The sequence below is a fragment of the Narcine bancroftii genome, chromosome 6, assembly GCF_036971445.1.
Source record: "Narcine bancroftii isolate sNarBan1 chromosome 6, sNarBan1.hap1, whole genome shotgun sequence".
NCBI lineage: Eukaryota > Metazoa > Chordata > Chondrichthyes > Torpediniformes > Narcinidae > Narcine > Narcine bancroftii.
In genome coordinates this window covers 39540585-39560972 of record NC_091474.1, presented here as the reverse complement: position 1 = coordinate 39560972, position 20388 = coordinate 39540585, and the positions used below count along the sequence as shown (strand labels likewise).

Genomic DNA, 20388 nt, shown 5'->3' with positions numbered 1-20388 from the left:
TCGCCGTCTTACCAATGTCCTTGGGATGGACTGGAATCTGATGATAGCCCCTCACCAGGTCGACTTTGGAGAAAACTTGGGCGCCGTGGAGATTAGCCGCAAAGTCTTGTATGTGGGGAATCGGGTACCTGTCCAGCACGTTGTTCACATGGCGATAATCCCCACATGGTCTCAAGCCCCCAGAGGATTTGGAGACCATGTGGAGGGGGGATGCCCAGGCACTGTCCGAGCGGCGGACAATACCCAACTCCTGCAGGCAAGAGAACCCCTCCTTGGCTAGCTGCAACTTCTCAGGCGGAAGTTGTCGGGCCTTGGTGTGGAGCAGGGAGCCTTGGGTATGGATGTGGTGATATACCCCATGCTGGGGAAAGGTGGTGCTGGACTGGGGGCTGCAGGATGGTGGGGAACTCATCCAGTATGCTCAAATACTCATCCCTGGGAGCGGCGATGGCAGCGATTTCGGGCTTGCAGGCGTCCGGGGCGTCTAGGCGAACTGAGTGGAATGTGCGAGCATTGACCAGCTTTTTGCCTTTCATGTCAACTAGCAGGCCATGTACCCTCAGGAAGTTGGCCCCCAACAACACAGTACCCACTGAGACTAGCACGAACTTCCAGCGGAATTTTTCTTTTCCAATCTGGATCTGCGCCCTGCGGGTGCCGAAGGTTTTGATGGCAGAACCGTTGGCTGCCCGCAGGGTGGGACCATGAAATTGGGTGCATGTCTCGAGGGCGGTGGGGGGCAAGACACTCAGCTCCGCTTCGGTGTCCACCAGGAAACACCGGCCAGGGGATCTATTGGTTACGTGAAGGAGGCTGTTTGCATAGCCAATCATTGCAGCCATCAACGGCGGCTGGCTGGATCGTTTCCCTGGTAGGTACATAGTTGCCTACACTTACAAGCTTGCCCCCCTCCCAGTGCTGATGGTAAAAACGCCAGGTAGGGTGGTGCTCCTCTGACATGCTTGGGTGGGGGGGGCTGTGGCCAGTTTGATCCTAAACGAATGACCTGACTGAAGGCAGCTTCATTCTCCCTCTTGGTGCACCAGAGGGTGTCCGCTCGGGCTGTGACTTGGTGTGGGTCTTTGAAGTCCTCGTCCACCAGTAGGAGCTGAATATCCTCGGTCATCTGCTCCAGGAAGATCTGGCAGAACAAGAAGTGGGGCTTGTGATCCTCCGCCAGTGCCAGCATCTCATCCATGAGGGCCGATGGTGTGTGGTCTCCCAGCCCATCCAGATCTAGGAGTCTGGAGGCACGCTATTGAGGGAAGAGACCAAAGGTGCCCAGGAGAAGATTCTTGAGGGCAGGATATTTACCCTCGGCTGATGGGTTGTGGATGAGATCATCCACCCTGGCTGCTGTTTCCTCACCCAGAACACTCACAACTAGGTAAAACATTGTAGCATCTGTGGAGATGTTCCTGAGGCAGAACTGCGCCTCTGCCTGCCCGAACCACATACGAGGGCGATGGGTCCAGAAGGGGGGAAATTTGATGGCCGTGGCGTTGACCTTGGCATGATCCATGTTCAAAGCTCAGAAAGATGTTTGGGCTCATTGGGGTCACCAATGTAGTCGGAGTTACAGCTAAAAAAATACGCAGCCACCACGCTGGATGTCATTAACAACTGTTTAATTCAAATCTTTTTCAGTTGGTTGTTTTTCCAGACTCTTTTGTGTAGTCTTCCAAAGGCGCTATTTGCCTTGGCGAGTCTGAAAATCCTCACAAAGATTAGCGTATACAGAGCCCTTGTCATACCCACACTCCTGTTCGGCTCCGAATCATGGGTCACTTACGGCTCCTAGAACGCTTCCACCAGCATTGTCACCGCTCCATCCTCAACATTCATTAGAGTGACTTCATCTCCAACATCGAAGTACTCAAGATGGCAGAAGCCAACAGCATCGAATCCACGCTGCTGAAGATCAAACTGCGCTGGGTAGGTCACGTCTCCAGTATGGAGGACCATCGCCTTCCCAAGATCGTGTTATATGCCGAGCTCTCCACTGGCCACCGAGACAGAGGTGCACCAAAGAAGAGGTACAAGGACTGCCTAAAGAAAGCTCTTGGTACCTGCCACATTGACCACCGGCAGTGGGCTGATATTGCCTCCAACCGTGCATCTTGGCGCCACACAGTTCGGCGGGCAGCAACCTCCTTTGAGGAAGACCGCAGAGCCCACCTCACTGTCAAAAGACAAAGGAGGAAAAACCCAACACCCAATCCCAACCAACCAATTTTCCCTTGCAACCGTGTCTGCCTGTCCCGCATCGGACTTGTCAGCCACAAATGAGCCTGCAGCTGACGTGGACTTTACCCCTCCATAAATCTTCATCCGCGAAGCCAAGCCAAAGAATTCAAATCTCAGTCACCGTGCACATGATGACATCATAACTGCTGCTCCAGGCGCGCGCTGGGCTGGAAATATGATAGAGGGGAAACCCCCGACGCCGCCATCTTCTCATGGCTGCCCCGCCACGTGGCGTTACAAGTGGGGCCAGTTCGCCATGAGAGAGTGCATCGTCACACCATCCTCTTTTTCAATCTCACTAAAAATGAAGGCCAACAAACTATTCTTTTGTGATTCAGGCACCACTACTCCCTAGTTCCTCAGTACAACAGCATTTAGATACTAATATGATCTTCTATTTTTCCTTCCAAGGTGGATAACATCACATTTACCAACATTGTACTCCATCTGCCAGACCCTTATCTACTCACTGAAATTATATCTCTGCAAACTATCTACACCCACTGCACAATTTGCTTTTCCAATCAATTTAGTGACATGAGAAAACTAAGATATGCTTATAAACCTGGTCCTTTAGTCCAAATTGTTAACATATATCATGATAGTTGCGTTCATAGCACCGACCATGACACCAGGGCAGGTTCAGATGCCCTTTCTCACTAGGGTAAAGTTTCCATTATTATCATGTAATACTATATTTAGAATGTATCATTCATGAAATTCTTTTAAGTTTTGTCTATCTTAAGGCAAGGGTTTGGTATCACCCAGTGCAGTAACTCATGGTGTCACCCCCCCCCCCACCCCCCACTGACTTCCTCCTGAACCAGATCATTTAGAATCTTGTACATTAGTACATTTTGTACTAATGTAACTCATAAATTGTAATTCCCATGAATGTAATGGCAATATTAGTGAGCTGAAACACCTGAAAATATGACAAAAACAGCAACTATTAAAACACCAGCAGCAACAAAAACAACAGTGTGTGCTTGTAGCGAGTGCAGATGAAACCACGTTATTCAAAGCGTCATTGTAATTGAGTAATAATGACAGCTCTGATTGGAGCTATTACAGTATCATATTAATCTTTAGTTTATAAATATATTATTTTTAGGAAATGGACATTGTGGGTTGGATACAGGGACACACACAAAGACACTTACACACAGAGATGCTGAGTCTGCTATGGACAGCTGAAGCAGAGCAAAAAAATCTCGAGTGATTGTCCTTTAAAATATTGAAGACAATGAATGTTGATTATTGAAATCTAACATAAGGGATGTTTACTAAGACAAACACCTATAAATACAAGGTATGCAGACAACTTGGAGGCATTTTCTCCTAAACCTTTGTAAGAAATGAACTTCAAACAAAACCAGTGGTGATGTCATATAATATGATTGGGACACTTCAAGAAGGCATTTTTAATATTAAACCAGTTTTCATCTGGTCAGAAAAATTCAGTAACCTTCAGTGGAAGAGGTACTGTTGTGCTGTTCTTGCTTTGACAGGGAAGAAACACAGAATCAAGTGGCTTTGGAAGACTATGGCCACTTCGACTTTCTCTTTGTCAAGGGAAGGCAGTTCTACATGTCCATTTGTAATAGTCACTTCATTTAACCTTTGGTGAAATCATTGTGTGAAAAGCAAGTTCTGAAACCTCCACGCAAGAGAGTGGGGAATTTGTGCAAAATCATTCACATAAAGAAATATTTCTCTGAAAGCAAACCTACAAAAGTTTGTGAGTTTAAGAACTTTTGAACAGCAGCTGAAGGACTGAGTTTCAACACTAAAGACTGAATCGTGCCTGAGCTGTAATGGTTTGAGATCTGTCCCCCACCCCACACATATACATACACACACATACATATATACACACACATACACACACACAAACACACACACATACATATACACACACACAAACATACACACATACACACACACAAACATACACACATACACAAACATACACACACATACACACACACAAACACACACACATACATATACACACACACAAACATACACACATACACACATACACACACACAAACATACACACATACACAAACACAAACATACACACACATACACACATACATATACACACATACACACACAAACATACACAAACACACACACAAACATACACACATACACACAAACACACACACAAGCATACATATACATACACACACACATACACACACAAACATACATACACCCATACATGCAGACACATTTCTGCAGAGTGGGGTTAAGTTTAGAGTCAAGTAAGATTTTATATTATTAAGGTATATTCATACATGTAAGTTTTGTTTTGCTATAACTAAAGAAAATAATAAATTTCTGTTGAATCACCACAAGATTGTTTTGTTATCAGTCCTTCGGATGGTCCCGTCGGACCCCCCATTGCCGCCACTCCCTTCCTCACCCACACACTCCCCATCCTGCAACTTCCATCCTCCCTTCAGCAGGGCCCCCAGACAGTGGATCCCTTCTCCTTCGCTCCAACTTTGATGTCCTGTCTTTTCACTCTCCTCGCGTTATTTTCCTTTCAGGACAAAAACGGCCTTAATAATGTTTTTCTCCGTGCGTCCAACCTGTCCGTCTTTCCCGCCACAGACAGCAGGAATAAAACAGCCGTTGGGGATAAAAGAGAACAGTCAAAGGCCCCAGCGAGATTTGAACTCGCGACCCCTGGTTTACAAGACCAGTGCTCTAACCCCTGAGCTATGGAGCCCATACGTCAGAGAGTGACAAGAGCTACTTTAGAATATAAGGCACGGCGACGAGTAGTTTTGTTGGTAACCTTCAGGTGGCAGTGTAATACTCTGTGAATGTTGAATGCTGTGTTTGGAGCCCCGCAGTAAGATGGTGGCAGACGGACATTACATGAGGTGCCTTGCTCAAAGATGGCAACCGGCGTCACCGCGTCGCCTATCACGGAAGTGATTTGGCCGGCAGCGGCCGTAGTAGTAGTAGTAGTAGTAGTAGCGGGTGGTGTGGTTACCATGGGAGCGAGTGGCGAGGAAGGAAGCCCAACTGTCGGTCTGCCGGAGTCTGAGGGTCCAAGTACGGTGAGGAGGACTGATTATTATTGATTGCGTTGTGCTGTACTGGGCGAGCGAAGGGCAGTAGCAAAAGGCCGGACTGGGCCCAAGGCAGCCCGGGGCGACAGCAGCCCGACCAGGTGTCTGGGGGTCGCAGGGATCGGGTAAACCAGTCGAGAGAACGACTTGGGGATCGAGGTTAAGGGCGATATACAGGGAAAGATTGAATAACAAAGAGTTGGACAGGTATCAAATCACATGCAGGAGGCCATTCGGCCCACCGAATGTCTGCCTGTTAGGAAGAAAATATTCAGCTTCATCCATCCCATCTTCCAGGTCTCGGACTTTGCCTTCAGGTCCCATAAGTACACAAACACCTTTCAACGTTGAGAGGTTTTCTACTCCCAAGCATCCTCTAGGTGATGAAATTTGTCCACAACTTCCCTTAACCCCATGTATTCTCTTTGCTACAACTTTCTGATTCTGGCAATATCCTTGTAAATCTCCTGAGCACTTACTCCATTGCCATTGCAGTTATATTTTGTTATATGGTATTCAAAACTGTACTCAAGCTGTTAAAGGAATCCAACATTGAAAGACTGTAGGCATTGTGAGCCAAGAGTTTGCCTACTTTGTGTACATGCAGTGTCTTTGAGCATCTGCAGTTTTTAAAAAACCTTTTTCAAATGGATATCAATCTGGACACAAAACAGAATGCAGATTGAAGATTATTAATTAATATTGTCAGAAAGCAGTATTCCATGAGTCGATACTGGAACAGTGTTTTCATCTGGTGCTTGTAGAGTTATGTGTATGGTCTACCAACATTCGTAGCACAGACCGACCACAAGCCATTAATAGCGATAATCAAGAAAAATCTCAGGAATATTGCCTCGAATCCAAAAACTGATGATGAAGCTACAAAGTTATGATGTGAAGCACTCAATGTTATGATGTGAAGCACACAGTGAGAGTTCCAATGTGAAACACACAATGTTCACAATGTTATGATGTGAAGCACACAGTGAGTTCCACAGAAACAGATGCACCTCATTTTTCTACTCTGCAGACCCAAACAAGAACAGACATCTCTCTCTCCTCCCTCACCTTCACCCCCTTCTCCCCTCACCCCCTTCTCCCCTCGTGCCCTCTTCCCCTTGCCCCCCATCCCCCTCTATTAGCTTTCACCCTTTTCACCCACATGCTCAGTATCTGCATTGGCCCTCTGGACCCTTTACTGAGACATCTTTTGTTATTCACTAGCTTTTACCACCCTCTTTCAGCTGACATCACTACCATATGTCATTCAGTCTCCCCAGGACTTCCAACCAAGTGGAGATCTTTTATTCTTTTCATCCTTGTCCTTTAACTTTTCCAGTTTAGATGTCAGAAATAAAGTGTTAAGTCTCTCTTCACTTATGCTTTTTCTTGGTGTGTTTTTTTCACTGTTAGAATCCTTGGAACATCATGATTAAGCACCGCCAAGTTGCCCGAAGGGGTCGGAGATCACAGATGGCAGTGAGGTAAAGAATTGTATTGATCAAATTGCATGTTAGAATAAAACCTATGTGGCTATCATTGTACAGAAACCTATAGATCAGATGGATCAGAAGTCTACTTGTTGGAAAACAGAATCCTTCATATATTTGTCATTATGTCAGGCCCTCAAAAGGAATTTGGTTGTACTGAAATTTCAAAAAGACAGTCATGAAGATTAATCTCATATTGTTGCTCTTCACATATCCAGTTGCTCACTCTCTGACATATTCTGAAGACATTCAGCACAACTAGGAGGGAACTATAAATCATCCAAAGGCAAACACATACTTTCAGCCTTTCTATCTCTGTTAACTTAGCAATAGATGCAATCATAATCTTCTGTGTTGGATTTAGGACCTATTCAGAGTCCGGGCAGCAAAACAGAGCTGAGTCCTGTGCAATGTCAGGCCAATGACATGTGGTTACCAATTAGGAGTGTATTGCTGCAGAAAAACTGTAAGTGGGTTGACTATGAATGAACTTTTCAACTGTTGCATTGAGAAGGGAGCCACATAGCCATCTGAAATAAAGTGATCCACAGAAGTAGATAGCATAGGAGAGACGAGTGGCACTGCACTTCCATTGATGTGGAATGGACCTCCCACCATGAAGTAAGTATTCTGCGATTCTGTAACCTCTTCCTTCTGGACAAAGTTGTGAAAATATTCATCAGGCCACCTCATAATGAAACGAACTATATGCACCAAAATTCAAAGTCTCTTTCCATGCTTAGTTTTGTATCCGTACATATTCATTTACAGCAAAACACCTGGTATCAGTAATTTAAGCAACGTAGCATCAAGCAACTGGCAAAAACTATCAAGGAAATAAATTTTAAAAATTTAAATAAATAAGAAAAATATTGGTTAAAAAAATACATTGTTTAAAATGATAAAAGTAAACTTTTTCTGAAGTAACACAAACCTTTGGTGAAGATGGGAGCAATTATTCCTTGGTTGTGCTTTACTCGTAGCAGCTGTTTGAATAAAGTTGTGTTTGAATAAAAATGGTGCTGCCTAGGATGGCACCGCTGGTTTATGCTGCTTGCCATTGGGGTGACTCTCTTAAAGTGTCTCCTTATCCCTGCTTAGTAAGAGTTGCCCCAGTCAGAAGTTTTATCTGTAAACTTGGGGGAGGGGGTTAATTATCTATAATGCTATTGTTCATCTTTCGGGCTCCGTGGAGGGGGAGGAACCTGCAGATGCAGCGATGGTCAAATGTTTTCAAAGAACGTGACGAAAAATAAAGTAAAATGCTTTAAGGTTTTTATTTCATGCAAGTGAAGTTTGTTCAGTTTAAGTACAGTATAGTATTTTTGTCATTTAAGCTGTTTATTCTTAAGAGTAAGATTTTAGCAACTGGAAAATACACTTATCCAGCATTTACCAATCCCCATTAGGTGCGGGATAACAGAAGTTTATTGTATTTATATCCACCACCACTTGGAAATTTTGTAATTTCTCCTCCCTCTGTTGTTTGAGGGGCTTCCCCTTGGTCTCAGCCCCTCAATCCATGGTAATGGAAGGACTCTAGACTCTGGACCTGGCCCACGTTGGCTGCAGCAAGCCTCTGTAAATCCCTCAGCATCCCAGTTGGCAGTATTCCCACACCGACATCTCCATGTGCTGAAAGGCCACAGGTTTCTGGCAAATCAGAAAGAATCAGAGAATCCCCATTGCAGTCATCTCGGGGACATTGTGCATGTTCTGGTTGTACAGGAAGGATCTGAATGGGAGGGCTTCTCACCACCAGCCAAGCCAAGCCCTGGTGCTTGATCGTGAGGACTGGTGATGAGGCATTCCGCCAGATACCCTACTGTTTTTATCAAGTCCTCATCTTAGTGTCTACACTGTGTTGACCATGGCCTGATGGCCTTGTGGTCAAAGATGTTTGTTTGGAAAAAAAATTTCCATATAGGGTAGGTGGTAAGGAAAATCCAGCTGACTGGGACATTGTGCAGCAACAAGGTCAGGCCCATCCTTCACAACATCTGGGACAGGTTGAATCTCAGCACATAGCAGCACTTGGTGCCCTTATTTTTTGGTCCCACACATGAAGGTGGTCATCAGGATGAGGACCATGTTGGGTATGCCCTTGCCCTCATTGTTTGGCAACTTGTACATGATGATCCTTTGGACCCTTTCCATCTTTGTGACAGCCTGGGTGAAAGTGCAGGGGATGGGCCACATCTCTCCATGTACAACATTACCAAGAGCACCTTGCACCTGATGACCAGGTTCTTCCCTGTTATTAAGACGGAATACCACTCCCACAGACCCAACTTCTGATGGACTTTTACAATCCGTTCCGACGAATTCTTGCTGCACACGTCACCCCCTCTAAATCAGATCCTCAACATCTTCAGGTAGTCAGATCAGGCTGTGAAGGTGATGGTGGATTAGTCAGGTCAGTTTCTGAAGAGCATTGTCTCGCTCTTCTGGTTTACCCTGGTGCTGGATGCAGACTCAAATTGGCCCCAGATGCTGATCAATATGTGGACCATTTGTGTATCCAAGCATAAGAAGGTAATGCCATCCATGTACAGGGAGACCTTGACCTGAATACCTCCACTGCCTAGTAGCCACAGGACTCCTCTTGTGCCCTCGTCCTTCCTGATGGATTCAGCAAGGAGCTCTATGCAGCACACAAATAAAACTAGAGTGAGCAGGAAACCCTTCCTGACTCCAGGTTTGATGGGGAAGCTATCTGTTTCCCACCCATTGAATTGAACTATACTACTGATGTCCTTGTAAAGCAGTTTAAGCCAATTCCGTATTTCCTCCCAAAAGCCCATTTTGGAGAGAACGTCCATCATGTTCAATATTCAAGATTATTTTATTGTCATGTAATAAATCAGAAAATGTGATATTTCACAAAATTTCCTTTAGTCTACCATAAGAAAGACAAAGATTCATTGTCAGTAAAAATTCCCCAGCCCCCTTACAGCCAGAGAAACAGAAGCAAAAGAGAATCTCCTAAGAGTCACTGAATGTCGATGAATTTGCCTCCAGCTCTCCCACAGCCACATTGCCTTCAGTCCAAACCATCAGCAATGCGAGCTCCAGATGCACACCTCTGACACGAAGCCTCCAGCACATTCTTGCATCCCAGTTCGGACACCTGATACCCCTTTAACCAGTCTCCAGTAGTCCACAGCCTCATATGAATCACTTGAACTCAGTTGCCTGCGGCCTAGGTGGGCTCCACGCCTCGAGTCACGAGCAGTCGCTGCCACCTGTGTCGTTCATCAGCCTCTGAAACCCTCATTGGTCCGCTGCCATGGTCACCATCCCATGAGTCATCTCCTCTGCTGCATTTTCAAGGTCTCCCTTTTACTTCAAGGCCATGCTTTCCCCAAGCAAAACATCTCAGTATCTATGCAGTGAACCCTCTGGGAATTTTATGTATTTTAATGAGATCTTATTTGTTTAAACTCTAGAGAATACCAATCTATGCAATCTCCTTCTAACAAAATTCCAGGAATAATAATATTGAACTTTCCCAGCTTGGCTCTCAAGAAAATCCTTTCTCAACTAAAGATACCAAAGCAACTGGACTTGCCAAAGTCCCTGCAGCCTTTATTAAAACGCCCTTTCTACATCACTGCATCCCTCCATTTTCAGCATGAATCTGTGATGTTTGATGGGAGCCTTGCTCTTGGTAGGAGCAAAAGAGCCCATTTCTCACTTCCAGCTCTTTGCTTGGTTTTGTCACAAAATGTAATTGTTGTTTCCTGAATTGACTGTTTTAAATGGACTATTAAGATTTATTTCCTCTTTAAAAACATGATATCACTATCTCCTTCCTTTAGCTTCACCAATCCAAACATATCCATGGATCTGTTGCGAGCTGTTCTGCAACCTCACATCAATGAGGAGATACGTGCTGTAATCAACAAGTACACCAAAGTAAGCTGACTTGCTTCTATGCAGTGAGTGGATGAAAGATTGTGTCCTATGTGCCCTTCTTGCAGGGTGGGTTGTAGTTTAAGCTTTGTAATGTTTTGGGGGCTGTATTTATTGGCCCTCATGGGTCACATCTGGAACTTCTGCAAACCATTTGCTGAAGGAATTTCTGTTGTGTTCTTGTGAAGAGAATCCCTGGAATAGTATATTCCTGCACTAACAAATGATAAAGCATGTAACAATTAAGGCAGGTTGTATTGAAACAGCAATGGAACAATTTTCTAACAGTTTCAAAGTAAAAGCAAGAAATCTAAAATTAAAAATGCTTGAAACATTCAGGAGATCAGGTAGGTAACTATGGAAAGAGAATGTTTTGGGAGAGGGATCCTTCTCCAAAACTATTATGATGAAAAGTCATTGATCTAAAACATTAAATTGCTTTTTCTCACCAATGGTGCTACCACACCTGCTGAATATTTGCAGAATTCACTGTAAAAATTTAACAATGGTCATATACTGATATGGAAAGGATAAGCTTTGCAGATGCTAAATTTCTAGATCTTGGCTAGCTCAGCCTGAAAAGGGTGAAGCAGAGAGTGATGCTAGAAAACTGAACCAACAATGTAAATACTTTGGCTAAAAGTAGGTTATAAACTGGGTTTCCTGTGGTGAAAGATTCACTTCCTGATTCTCCAAAATTGTAGCTTAAATTTAGATATACAGCCTGGTAACAGGCCCAATTGAACTGCCACCCCTTTAATGCTCACATACAGTAATGTATACTCTGTGTTACTTAATACTTATTTATTTGTCATTGTATGTGATACAGGTCCATAATATTCCTGACTAGATCAACAGTTAAAGAGTCACCAATGATTATTGTGATCTTGTTATTTTCTCACCCTCAGAGGAGTGTTAAAGATGAATGATATTGTATGGATTGGAGTCTATGATTAAGGCTCTGAATGTAATAGGTTTGACTATCTAGATGCATGTCTGGCTCCTGGCTCTCTCCAATCACATTAAATTATGCTATTTAACTATCTCTGAGGAGTTGAACGTCATCAAGGCAGCTGTCAAGCAAATAACTGGCAATCTTGGATCAGGTTTCAAGAACAGGGAAGATGAGAACAAGAATAGGCTACCTGGCCCCACAAACCTGCCTAACATTCAATATTATTATGGTGAATCTGCCCAGCTCTCAACTCTTTTTCTGTGCCAGTTCCCCATAGCCCTATATTTTCTAGTCTTTCAAAAATTTATCCTCTTCATCTTTAAATGTCTCCAGTGATCCAGACTCCACATACCTCCAAGATAGAGAATTCCAGTGATTTCTTGATCTTTTAATGTACAAAAATAGCTTAATAAATAAGCAGGTGGAGACATTTTGGGAAATGAATGCCAAAGGTTTGAATAGGAACTACATCCCTTGGTTTATGTGCCTTTACCTTTCAAAATCTGCCTTATTATCGACTCTCAGAATTGTATACTTCACTGAATGACCTTCTATTCTGCTAGTCTCCAGAGATTAAGCCCAAGATGTTCCCCTCATGGCACGAACTCCTTATCCCAGAAAGTTATGCGGACTGCACTGCTGTCAAGACAAGTATATCCTTTCTTAGATACAGAGATCAAAACAATGTACAACATATGAGTGATCTCAACACTGCTCTGTGTAATTGCAGCGTGATTACCTTGTTCTTATATAGTACATTATCTTCTTATAATAAACATTAACAAGATGCTGGGAGTAGTTGCCAATGTGAAGATGATGGATTTGAAGCAGAGATCAATGGTACAAAAGAGTAAGATGTTGACAATATCTTCTATAATTGAGACTGGAAAGAAACATTTTGATCACTAGTTTGGTGAGAAGATATTGAAGGAGCAGACAATGTGTCATGTGGATAAATTGAGCTTCTGGAGCTATGAATGGTTTTTGGTGAGAGACAACCAAATTTAGTTCTAGACACAAGGTAAAAATTGAGTAGTCTGACTCAGTGGAGAGGCTGGTGTTGAAGCATCCTATCTGAGTGGCAACATAGATCTGTTCCAATTTGCCAACCACAGTAATAGGTCTACGGCAGCAATATGTCTATTGTAGATACCATCTCACTGGCTCTACAAAAAGCCCTAGAACATCTGAACAGCAAAGACTCTTTATCAATTACTGTGCAGCATTCAACACCATTATCCCCTCAAAACTGATCAGCAAGCTCCAAGACCTGGGCCTCAATACACCACTGTGTAATTGGATCCTGGATTTCCTCACCTCAAGACCACAATGAGTGAGGATTGGTAAGAACATCTCTTCCACAATCTCCATTAGAACCAGAGCACTACCAGTATTCTTAACCCTCTGCTCTATATACCTATGACAGTGTGGCTCAGTATGACAACAGCATTTACAAATTTGCTGGCATAAAAGTGGTGATAAATCAGCATATAGGAGGGAGATCAAAAACTTGCTTGAATTGAGTACTAATAACAACTGTGCACTCATTGTCACCAAAACCAAGAAACTGATTGTGGATTTCACAAGGGGAAAATCAGAGGTATAAGGTCCAGAGATCATTGGGGGATCAGAGGTGGAGAGGATGAGCAAATTTAAATTCCTGGGAGAGTCACTATCTCAGAGGATCTTTCCTGGGCCCAACACACAAATGTCACCATGAGGAAAGCACATCTGCACCTTTACTTTCTCAAGAGTTTGTGGAGTTTTGTAATGACATTGAAAACCTCTCAAACTTCAATGATGGGTACTGGAAAGTGTGCTGACTGTCTGCATGATGGCCTGGTATGGGGGCACCAATATCTCTAAGCGGAATGCCCTGCAAAAGGTAAGCAAAACTCTCCCCACTACTGAGAAAATATACATGGAAAGTTGCCATCGGAAAGGATCATCAAGGATCCATACTACCCAGGACATGCTCTGTTCTTGCTGCTGCCATCAGGAAAGAAGTATAGGTGGCAGAAGACTCGTACCACCAGGTTCAGGAGCAGTGGCTATCCCTCCACCTTCAAACAACCTAAACAACAAATTCAATTAGAGACTAATTTAAGGACTCTTAGTTTACATGATATTTATTGTAGGATATTTATTTTCTGCATTGCACAGTTGTTTGCACTGCCTTCTTGTTTGCATTGCTCTATTTTGTATGTATGTATTTTCTTGAGTACTTTTTCTTTGCACTACCGATAAGTAGAAATTCTGCCTGGCCTGCAGTAAAAAGAATCTCAGGGTCGTATGTGATGGTGTGTACTCTGACAATAAATCTGAACTTTGATGCTTTGAACTTTAAGGGATAAATTAACTATGAGTTGTTAGTCTTGCTTGTTGATGGATTAAATTGAAAGGACCTGACTGAAATTATTTTCCTATTTTCAGTTTTTCCAGAAGGCTGCATGGAATGTGAAAGAGAATATTGGCGAAGATGTAGACCCTGAGCAACTAGTGCAAGAAACCTGTAAAAACTGTTTAGAACAGGTAGGAAAAATGGCAGTGGGGAAGTGAGTGTATGATTCTAAACTGGTCAGATGGCCCTGCACATGGTCCATAGTATCTTGTTCTTTGCAAATATTTGCAGGAGAAACTGTACAGGTCATAAAGCATATAAGGATGAAATAGCCAATGTCCTTTCACTGGTTGTGTTGTACCTGAATTGCATTTTTTTCCAACACACAAAAAGCAACTTTATGATTAACAGTAGAAAATGCTTATTCCCCATAGAATTGTTGTTCATAGTTTTTTTTAAACCAAATCCCTTTACTGCTTTATTTGGTATTGTTGGAGAGAGTGACATAACGGTTTCAACATCTGAGTTGCATGTATTATCTTTTATTTCTCATATGGCTAGGTAGGCGGTGTTGCTCAGTTGGAGGGATGTTACCCCACCTAATCATGTTTAATGGCTATGTGAAGTTATGTCATGTTTAAATTTAGAGATTAGATGTTCAATTTCAGATTTGAATGTAAATTTTCAAACACAGCGAGGACCCTTTTTGAATTACTTTTATAATCTTTGATTTATCCTGATACCTGGTTGAATGTAGGCAGATAATCTATCAGACTCTTTGCACTCTGGAATTCAGCATTGTATCCTGGACAATGCTGGCTGGAGCACACAGTTAAACTGCAGTATGTACTGGATCTTGCTTATTTTACAACTATTTACTATTCCTGCACTGCTTTTAAATTATTTCTGTTCTCAATGGAAGAGTTGTTCTGTCAGTAAGGCCAGGGGTTTTGCGTTTCACAGCTCATGCACTCAGGTCTAGTACTCGCTTCATGTGGGCGAATCCAGATGTGTCCATTCAGAGTCACTGATCTCACTAGTAATGTGATCTCACTCATATGTGTTGATTTATCAAGTTCTGGGTATTTATTCTAACATCTTTCTTGATATACAGTATCTTTCCCCAATGTGCAATTATTTTTCATGGAATTATCTCTGAAGGTCTCCTAAGCCCTGACTGAGTATTTTTAACTACATCAAATTCAGTAATTGCTGTTTGAAATCCTGGCTTTTCACTTTGATGATCATTATACATAGTAAATGGTCGGGCACTGAGCAGTGCAGAGGAACAAAGGGATATGGGAATACAGATACATCATTCCCTGAAAGTGAATTATGTGGACAGGGTTATAAAGAAAACTTTGGGCATCTTGGCCTTCATAAATCTAAGTACTAAGTACAAGAGTTGGGATGTTATGGGGAGGTTGTATAAGACATTAGTGAGACCAAATTTGGAGTATTACCTGTAGTTCTGGTTGCCAAACTATTAGGAAGGATATCAGTAAGATTGAAAGAGTGCAGATAAGATTTACTAGGATGTTGTTGGGACTTCAGGAGTTGAGTTACGGGAAAAGATTAAATAGGTTGGGACTTTATTCCTTCGAGCGTGAAAGAATATGGGGAAATTAGATAGAGATTTACAAATGATGAGGGGAACAGAGTAAATGTGAGTAGGCTCTTTCCGCTTAGATTAGGAGAGATAAATACGAGAGGACATGGCTTTAGGGAGAAAGGTTTAGGGGGAGCTTTAGGGGCAACATCTTCACTCAGAGGGTGGTGGGAGTTTGGATCGAGTTGCCATCTGATGTGGTAAATGCGGGGTTAACAGTTAAGAATAAATTGGATAGATATATGGATGGGAGTGGTTTGGAAGGTTATGGAATGGGTGCAGGTTAGTGGGACTAGATGAATGATGTTTTGGCACAAACTAGAAGGACAGAATGGCCTGTTTTCTGTGCTGTAGTTTTCTATGGTTTCTATATCTTGCTTGAAGACATTGTTGGGTGCTTTCAGGGATGATTGAACAGCAATGGTTTTCAGCTTCAGGTAAAAACTTTGCTTATCATTTCGCTGGTGAGAACATTTTCAGCTTTTTAGTAAAACATATCAATAACCAAAAGAATTATTTTCTTTTAAAACTTGTAATAACTATTATTTCACACTACTTAAAAGTTAGGATCCAATGAAAGAAGAAAAACATCAATCCTATAAAAAGTAAACAAAAAATGGGTTTGGGGGCAAGATTTCCAACATTCATGAATACATCTACCCGGTGATTTCTTCCTGTGCATTAAATTGTTTCTCACTATTTACTCTAAACAGACCTGCTGAGTCTCTCCAGCTTATCACTGTTTGCTGTGTGTTATTATTTGGTGTTGTACTTGCTTGCTGGGGAATTTACTTGGGTGGAGAAATTTCTGTGTGTAATTGTAACTATGGCCCATTGTGTCAATGTCTTAACCCATCTTCCTGATGCAGGCTAAGATGATGTACACTGATGGAGGGAAGATGATTACTAAACCCATTGGAGACTCTTCTACCACAAAGGTAGGCTCAGAGTTTGCTTCAGACTAGAGATTGTGTAGAATTAATGCTTAAGTGGGGTTTGAATTAGTAAATAGTCCAGTGCTCTTTTGTACTATGTCAATTAGCTGCTTTGAGTGATCTATCTGCTGAATGCAGTTAGAGATCTGTTTACTGAAAAAAAACCCTGTGATACGCTTGCTCTGCAGTGAACCTGAAGGGGTCATCTGTTGCATCTGGTGCATCCAATGCGGCCTCCTGTCCAGTGGAGAGACAGAACAGAGATTGGGGGATTGCTTCATTGAGCACTTTCCCTCCATCTGCCATAGCGGCCATAGTGGCTTACCTTATTAATTCCACTTTCCAGTCCCACATTAACGTATCTGTCCATGGCTTACTTTACAGCCAGGTTGCACATGCAAATTGGAGGAACAACTCCTTGTATTCCATTTTGGCAGTCTCTAATTGGATGGCATTAACACGGACTTCTCCAATTTCCGGTGACCTTTCCTGCCCCTACGTTTGATTTCTCTAATCCCCATGGCCCATTTCCTCCTTTTCTTTTCCTTCTCATTCCCCTCTTCTGCCCTCTTGACTGTCACACACACTTTCATTCCTCTAGCTTCCCACCTTATTCCCTTCTTTCCATCATCTACTGTCCTCTACTATCAGGATGCATCTTCCTTAGCCCGCTGCCTCTTCCTTCTCGCCTAGGTTTTTGCATTATTCCCCACAAACTATCACTTGACAGCTCATGCTCCTCCCCTCCCTCCCCCACCTTTTCTGTCCTCTTTCCCAGTCCTAATGAAGGTTTCTCAGCCTGAAATGTGGACTGTCTTTTACCTTGCACAGATCCTGTCTAACCCTCTGAGTTCCTCCAGCATCATGAGTGTTGATCCTGTAATGATCACTGTTCAGTGGAAATTCTGATATTTGTAGGACCAGGTGTCATTTTTTTTTAAGCTTGAGAGCAATCATTGTGGTTTTCATGTAAAATGTGTCTTATTGCAGCGTTCACGACAGATGGAGGATGACCTGAGCCAGAGAGGAAGTCCAGTCCCTAAGAAGGTAAGCCTGAATGAAGCTGAAATTGGGAACTAAGTTGACATAAAGCAATGTATAGTTTGTTAGAGGCACTGGCCTTTGATTGGCCTGTACCAGACCTGAAAAATTATTCTTCATGTGTAAACCTAGTGCTGGTGTTTAGTAGGCTTTCTAACTAAAGGAAGGCATCACATTTGAGCCTTAGACTGCCCTTTCCTACAGAGATCATTGGATAGTTGCTATCAATTAGAGCCATAAGACGATAAAACAATTTGTAGCATTACTAACTGCCAGTCCAAATTATACCACGTAACTGAATCCCAGTTTAGGAGCTGAATCACATACATTCTAGTCTGCACCTGATGCAGCCAAAAGATTGTTAGTGCCACACTCAACACAAATGTCATGCACAACCTTAAATCTGATTATCCATTCCCAGAATCATTGAGCTCATTGCCATCTTAAATTAATTTTAACATCTCAATTTAGTAGATCTGCAGTGAATGGTTTAGATACAGTAATCTTATGGATTATGGAACTGGGCAACTAGTCCAGAAGTTGTCATTTCAAATGACATAACAAATAATAGTCATTTAAGTGATTATGCAGTAGTTTTTTTTTCTTGAAGCTTAACTTGTTCGTTGACTTTCTTCAGGGATTGGTGTCATCCGTACCTGCTCTCTACCCTATGTGTTTCTGCACGATGTGGTTGGCACATTGCCTCCAGACAATATGTTATGATAATAAGTTTATTATTATATACATTGAGCAGGTACTTTCCACAGCACATCTGTAGAAGTTTGATGGAGTACTAACTATGCCAATCACTACCTTTGGTATGGGTTTATTATAGAATGGTGCTACGCATTTAGTGTCATTCTTGATCTTTTTGAAAACCCAGATAGACAGCAGTCAATTGCCCCAGGCAGATGTATCTTCTGGATTTTTGGAGCTTGTCAGTGGATCCAAGACTAGAAGACTTCTCAAGATGTGTCTTGAGTGAATAAAGTTTTGTTAAAATAACAGTGTTAGCAAGGAGGAAAAGGGCAAAGATGAATCCAAATGTACCTAAAGTATGACTCTATAGTTTTAAAGACAACACACACAAAGTTTAAGTAGAAATTCAGAACAGGGAAGGAACATATGTCAAGTTTTAAAGAAATATTATTCTTGCAGAGGAAAGGCAGACCACCAGGACACCTGATTTCATTTGACCGGACCGTGCCAACTGCTGTGTGAGTACAAATCCTGGGCTGATGTACTCTTTCATGTTACTCACACTGAAGATTAAACCACTTTTCTTGCATATTAATTTTCCTAAAGATCTGCACTGGTGGTGAGGTACTGACTTCATAATGCCTAGTGGTCCCCACCTTTGCAAAAAATGAGGGGGGGGGGGAAATGAAAGCCTATTCCTCCAAGTTCTAATACCTCTTTTTGTCAACGAGGCCAACAAAAATATTGAGCATTTAATAATTGAAGTAGTGTCCTAAAGACTTGTGTAGAATATTAATAATTCATAAGGAGGTTAATGCTAACCAATCCTCAAAAGGCATATCCAAATGGTGAAGCCAGTAACTAGCTGCAGAGGTGTGTTACCAGTGGTGAATAAATCTATCAACGTAAGGTATTCTGCAACATCTTCCAAACACAATCCCTACTTTTTCAGTGGTGCTGTGATGTACAGTGCCATGCAACTAAATAACATTTGGCTAACAAGCCTCTAAACCCGTGGTTCTCAACCTTTTTCTTTCCACTCACATACCATTTTAAGTAATCCCTATGTCTTCGGTGCTCTGTGATTAGTAAGGGATTGCTTAAGGTAGTATGTGAGTGGGAAGGGAAGGTTGAGAATCACTGCTCTAGACCCATTTGTTACTGAAATATTTGGCTTGAAAAAAAGTTGTCATTTGACCCATTTCCTTTGGAGTTATGAAACCATGCACATAATAAGTCAAATTAGGTACGATTAAAACAGTAGTTTTCAAACTTTTTCCTTACTAATCACAGAGCACCTATGGCATAGGGATTACTTAGTGGTATATGAGTGGAAAGAAAAAGGTTGAAAACCACTGATCTAAACTCTGTAACTTCCCATACTTCCTCTTCTACTTTTTGTTTGGCCCTTTAAGTTGTCCTTGATCTCCAAAACATTGACCTGTATCTTGAGTAAAGCTGTTATGCTTCCAAATCCCTCTTGCATAGAGAATTACAAAGACTCACTACTCTGTGATTATAGAAATGGTAGCATCATAGAGATATACAGGTGCTCCTCAACTTATGATAGGGTTACATTCCGGCAAACCCATCATAAGTCAAAAAAGAATACCACCTCTACCATTTTTGATGGGTTGCTTACAGTGCAACTCATTCATAGGATTGCTACAGAAACTGCAATCGTGGTTGAGTCTGCATCGCAAGAGGGTATGCTGTTCGATACGCTCATGCGATTCTACCATCACCCAATATCATGAGAGAGTAGCGTACCGCATATCACAAGCACAGGAACGGATCAGAATTCGAAATTGAAAGTATGGATTCGACCCATCGTAACTTTGAAAATCCATAAGTCGGACCATCGTAAATAGGGAAGCACCTGTATATATCACAGAAACAGGCTATTCAATCCACTGAATCCATACTGACCATTGACTCACCAATACTGATTCAACATTAAACATTGTTTTATTCTCCCCCTCTTTATTTTTGTTCTTATCATCTCCCCAGATTCCACCACTCACCTACACAGTGAAGGCAATTTGCAGCAATCAATTAATC

At 42.3% G+C, this 20388-nt stretch overlaps 1 protein-coding gene and 1 non-coding gene across 2 annotated transcripts in view; one reads left to right on the top strand and one right to left on the bottom strand.

Moving 5' to 3' along the window:
* Nucleotides 1–4920: 4920 nt before the first annotated feature.
* On the bottom strand, nucleotides 4921–4993 carry trnat-ugu (transfer RNA threonine (anticodon UGU)). The gene has a single exon. It is a non-coding gene; the product is annotated as a tRNA-Thr (tRNA).
* A 115-nt stretch (nucleotides 4994–5108) lies between these two features.
* LOC138735980 (deoxynucleotidyltransferase terminal-interacting protein 1) overlaps nucleotides 5109–20388 on the top strand; it is a 28280-nt gene continuing 13000 nt past the window's right edge. The window contains exons 1-7 of the mRNA XM_069884719.1: nucleotides 5109–5330; nucleotides 6756–6826; nucleotides 10654–10750; nucleotides 14136–14234; nucleotides 16522–16590; nucleotides 17578–17634; nucleotides 18787–18845. Of these exons, the coding sequence (XP_069740820.1) occupies nucleotides 5166–5330; nucleotides 6756–6826; nucleotides 10654–10750; nucleotides 14136–14234; nucleotides 16522–16590; nucleotides 17578–17634; nucleotides 18787–18845 (617 nt within the window). The 5' untranslated portion in view covers nucleotides 5109–5165. The remainder of the gene's footprint in view (nucleotides 5331–6755; nucleotides 6827–10653; nucleotides 10751–14135; nucleotides 14235–16521; nucleotides 16591–17577; nucleotides 17635–18786; nucleotides 18846–20388) is intronic.